Source organism: Capsicum annuum, chromosome 7 (genome assembly GCF_002878395.1).
Source record: "Capsicum annuum cultivar UCD-10X-F1 chromosome 7, UCD10Xv1.1, whole genome shotgun sequence".
Classification (NCBI taxonomy): Eukaryota; Viridiplantae; Streptophyta; class Magnoliopsida; order Solanales; family Solanaceae; genus Capsicum; species Capsicum annuum.
In genome coordinates, this window is record NC_061117.1 from 210,506,167 (window position 1) to 210,511,605 (window position 5,439).

Below are 5,439 nucleotides of genomic sequence, written 5' to 3' on the forward strand. Positions count from 1 at the left end.
TATACAAATGACAAAATTGTGTTATGGGACTAAAAGATATAAAAAGTCAACTCTATGCACTTGTATATCCATTTTCATTCATTGTAGAAGGTCTCAACAAAGATATAAGTGGAATGAGATATATGAACCTTACAGGATAAACTCAAGCAAATACAATTGAAAACAGAGAGAACATGTATTCAACTATAACCACAAAAGTGATGACTAGACTAAGTACAAACTACAGACCACATGCAGCATTGCTAATCCCCTATGGTCCTCGTCGTCTCAGTACCAAGTACCGGATCACCATTCATGGGTAATCAATACAATACCTCAATGTCTTGCAAGGTGATAGTTGTTTCACCTGTTCTAATGTAGAAAGTATGTCTTTCCGCCAACGCTCAACTAATGGAGTGATCAAAATACGACTGATAGCAGGCCTATTACATCAATAAACACCATACAATTAAGATATTTTAGTCACTTTTAAAACTCTTGGATGGATAGAATATTTTACTACGAGCTTCCAAAAACTTCCATCATTGTTTCTCGTATTAAGAATCATAGCAACACTCTCATCCCAAATCTCCTGTGACCTATGAGTGAGTTGTTCAGTTAATACAGACGATTCAAGTTGCCTGGGATCCAGCTTGTATGAACTACTACCAGCCATAAAAAAAGTACATATACATAAGTGAATATTTTCATTATAATGAACAAATTAATCAGCCATAAAAAGGAAAAAATTGTTCTCTTAAACATGAAAAATGTCTACAAATATTTTTTTCTCCTTTAAAAAATATCCCAAATTGAAAAGAAATTTAAATTCATCTGTTCCGAAATCATAATTTAGAGCATAGTAGGCTAATTTTTGAGAAATTTAAAAGTTTAAAATAGAGAGTTAAGTTGAGTCTAGAAAAATTGAGAGTAAATTCGTGCCAAAAACAATACTAAAGAAGCACTCTTTCTATGGCACTTGAGGCTAGGGTTCCGCAAATCGAAACATAGCTGAACGAACAATTACTTAGATGGATGAAATTGCAGTGTCAATTGCATTAACCAATTGCTAAAAAATTGAAGTAGCCAGAGTAGTCGAAAGACAAAGATGAGACCAAAGTTTTTTTTTTTTCAGAACTAGGGCCACTGGTTATTTGGTTGAAAAAAAAAAGATAACAACATTCACAAATTGCTTATAAAACGTTACTTACAGTACGCTAAAAATCCACGCTGTTAGTTTTGACTCTTATATTTTTTTAATAAAATAATAAAGTAATACATTACTGGGAACAACATTTATACTAGTTTTGTAAATTTTTTTTAAAAAACATATTATATTGGTGAATTGATTCAGAAAATGGCTTATTTCGGTCAACAATTCCCTCCATTGTCACTCATAACTAATTCCACGGGATACCTGAAACATCACCTATCACTTACAACTGTGGTTTTTAACATTTAACAAATTTATACTGGTAAGTACACTGACAAGCTAATATTAGTATGGACTCCTATGTTGCTCTGATTTTCCAAAAGATTGTCACATCTTCTAAAAATACACAATTTTGAAGAATCTAGCACACACCAATTGATATTTTTGAAGAGTTCGAGCAAGATAGCACTTTTGCACTTCATAGAAAAATGCAAGTAACATAACGGAAAAGAAAATGACAGAGAAAGAATTGTAGTTTCTCTATGTTGTTTTCTGTTATTGTCTTCTTCTTCTACATCCAAATTGAAACTCTCACCAATGATGTCCCTTTCCATTCCAACACCATCTCATGCTGCCGTTCTTCTTCAATCCTCACCCTAAATGGAGTTCCTCTTTCATTCACCAGTTCTTTGGCTTGTAACAGATTTTCTTTGCTTACTCTCTTACCCTGCAATCCAATTTCTGTACAAGAATAGGATACACTTCTCTTCTCTTCCCAGATTTTTATCCAAGAAAATGAGTAGACTTGAGGTGCTAGGAAAAGGGACTCCATGGCAAGTCTTGCTTGTGCAAGATAATTTGGAAAACACAACTCCAGTGATTCGAAAATTGATTGGTAATATATCAAATACTTGTTAAAGAATGCAGAATAAGTATAATCAGCGTTGTGACTATTATCCATTGCTTCCCCATCACCAAAAGTGACAATTCCTTTGTGAGTTGAAGACTTGGCCAATAACAATTCCGTAGCTAGTTTTAGAAACTCCAGCGCATCGATTCTGCACATTCTTGTCCCCATGTGTGGGAGTTTAAACATACAGTTGAAAACCAACCATTCACTCCCTTTACCCCTTTTCTTCATTCTTCTCAATTCACTTGCCAATTCTTCAATTGTCATCTCCTCAACTTGTAATCTTAGGCCAAAAAGATTTGCATAATCAAGAAGTCTTCTTTTTGTCTCCTTAAATCTCCACTGAAAACTGGTTGATTCTTCCTCAGTTTTCTTTATGGATGTGAATCTCAAAGCCTTTCTTCTTTGCCCCATGGCTTCAATAATTGGAGGCCATTGAATTCCTTCCCCCATGTCAAAATCCACTATACGAACTGTTTTTACATCATCAGGCACGGCTTCTATAATTGCTGAGTTAGCAGTAAAATGAGCAAATTTCCCTAATGGGAAAACTTGGTAGAAGACCTTGAATGCTGCTTCAATAATTTTACTTGATTCTTTTCTCAAGTAACTTCCTTGATCCTCTATTTCTAGGAATAAGTTTGAAGCAACACGTTCCAGCGATTCACCTAAAGGATTTATTTTCCCCTTTATGCTTCTTATGATCACTTCTACTAGTTCTTTGTGACCATTCTCCATGGCCTCTCCATAAGCTGCCAATAAATGATGAAGGCTCATTTGGCTATCCATTTCTCCAATATTTCCTGGAAGTATAAGTGAAGTAGCTCTATTTGTTGATGACAAGAGCTCACTAGATACTCCTGAAAGAGCAGGACCCCATAAATCTCCATCTCTTTTCATTGCAGAAGAGATGTTATTCATATTTCCATTTTCTTCACTTTCATTATCATTCAACCATCGACATACATCATCGAACTCCGAGTCATCCATGGGAAGATCAGTAAGAACATCATCATCTGAGAAAAGGGATGTGAAATCTGAGAAGGACTGGGATGTGAAATCTGAGAAGGAAATCCCCGAGGAATCTTGATCTTTGGAGTTGGGTGAAGAATAAGTTATACCATGCTTTCCATTTTCATAATCACTTTGGATACCACAAAATTTAGTTTGATGGAACGTTGAACACCATGAGTTGTGAAGAAGCTCTGATTGCATCTTCTTGATGCTTTCTTACAAGGAAAGAATAAATTTTTCTTTCTTTTTTGTAGGTTTGTGTTTCAGTGTTTGATCAGTATGATTTGGGTAGGTATATATATAATATAATTGGGGAAATTTTTAAATAATTTCCATTGAGAAGAATTCTCAAAAAGGGAAGTCATAATAATTGAAATTCCAACTTAGAGACATCTAGGAAATTTTGAGTTTTACATAGGCTTAAGTCATCGACATGCTCTCAAACTTGTCCCGTAAATTTACTTAGAACCCTCCAATCAGCTAAAAGTTCAAGTATGTGTAATACACACACGATGATGTGGCAAAAATGGCTAATTGAAAGCTGACATATGGAATTGTGGGTCCAATAATTATTAAAAACTAATTATAATCTTTTAAGAAAAATAAAAAAAAATTTGTCCCCTTCAACCCCGCACCCCATCCGTCCCCTTCAACCTCTACCCCACCCCTACCCCACTTGCTCTTTCATCTTCTCTCCATTATCTTGCCATCTTCTTCTTCATCTTTTATTTTTTTTTTGTATCTGATTTGAGAGAGTGAAGATAATCAAAAAACGTTTTCTACTAACCCCCCCAACCCGACCCCTGACCCCCTTTTATCATCTTCTTCTCCATTTGTATAAAATAAAATTCTACATTTTTTTAGAAATCTTATTTATTTTTCAATCTAATTCATACTTATTGTTATTTTTCTTCTTCTTGTATTGTGGGTTCCTTAGAATTTAAATTCTTTAATAATATCATGTTTGCCCGAAAAAATAAAGTTTTGCCGGAATCAAATTTACTCCGCTAAAATAAGAGAAATGTAGTAATATGCTAAAGTTCATGGCTTTCACTGCTTTTCTTTTCTTTTCTTTTTTTAATTGAAAATTGTTAATTGTATTAACAAGATTGTTAAGAATCTAAACAGAAAAAAATATAGATTAAGAAGATGGCTGGGGCTGCGGGGGGGAGGGGGGGAGGAGGGCCCTGTTTTTTTTTTTAATTAATATTTATTATTGTATTAAATAAATTGAAATGTGACTTTTAAAAAAAAACACCATTTGAGACACTATTCACGCGCCTAAGTAGATGTCTCAAATCAGTATTTTGTGTCTGATAGGTACCAATTTTAGCACTTGAGGGACCTGATAGGTACAAACCTTAGTTGAGAGGTCTAAGTGAATTTTTGAAAAAAGTTTGAGGGCTTGAAAATGACTTAAGTCTTTTATATATTAAGAGGATTTGACGTATACGCCATGTAAATCATTTTACAATTATCATATCATAATTTGAATAACCGGGCTAGATAGACTGTATTGGTTGGTATTCTGATTAATAAAACTTTTGTTCACCCCACATAAAAAGGGGAAAGAGGATACATACATTATTAATGATGCATATATACCCTTCATTATACTACAAATACATATTTGTCCCTACCATTATAGTCTGGGGTTATAAATATACTTGTAACTAACGGTTGCCACATGACAGCCTCACATTGGGTTAAACCATGCCTTCAAAATTTTTATTCAGATTCAATAATTTGTCAGATCTAACCCATAAACCGACCCTATATATCCACTAAAAATCTTTACCCTTCTCTCTCTTACAATTCAGTCTCCTTTTCTTCCCTCACTTAGATTTCAACCAAAAACCCTAGCCTACCATTGATGAAATCAGTATCATGAAATTTCTGACAGCTATAAAAGCGTAGTAAATTTCATCAATGGTCATTTAACTTTGCGTTTATTACACAAAAGTCATTTTTCTTTCATTCATTACACAAAAATTATTTTACTTTGTTCCGGCCGTCACAAAAGTTACTACGGTCTGATTTAGTTTACAGTAATCCCACCAAAAAATAATGTGACAATCTTAATTAGTTCTTAATTTTAATTTATGAGAATATAATATATTGCCCATATTTTGACCCTTTTATATGTGTCTAACCAAATTTTTCTTATGAATTATATAATGGAAGAATATCAATTTCTTAATAGATCAGGCTACCTAGTGAAGACTATTTTAAAAAAAAATTTGGCTGATATTTTTATGCAACTAAAATTATACTTATATATAAAGGAGGATACAAAAATTTGGTAGTCCTCACAATGATGTAATGATAGTTTTAATTTTCTTAAAATCCTCTAAAATAGCGGCATGTGTTGATAAAATATTTT

General features: G+C 33.4%; 1 protein-coding gene across 1 annotated transcript; it reads right to left on the minus strand.

Annotated features, from left to right (window-relative positions):
• Positions 1-1,341: 1,341 nt before the first annotated feature.
• LOC107877337 (protein NODULATION SIGNALING PATHWAY 2) lies at positions 1,342-3,311 on the minus strand. Its single transcript, XM_016724002.2, has one exon. It carries the CDS (start codon positions 3,255-3,257, stop codon positions 1,704-1,706), a length of 1,554 nt encoding a protein of 517 aa, XP_016579488.1. The 5' UTR covers positions 3,258-3,311; the 3' UTR covers positions 1,342-1,703.
• Positions 3,312-5,439: the final 2,128 nt, after the last annotated feature.

Excerpts from the sequence above, each read along its gene's own strand:
- LOC107877337 (XM_016724002.2), bottom strand. The coding sequence starts at position 3,257 with ATGCAATCAGAGCTTCTTCACAACTCATGGTGTTCAACGTTCCATCAA.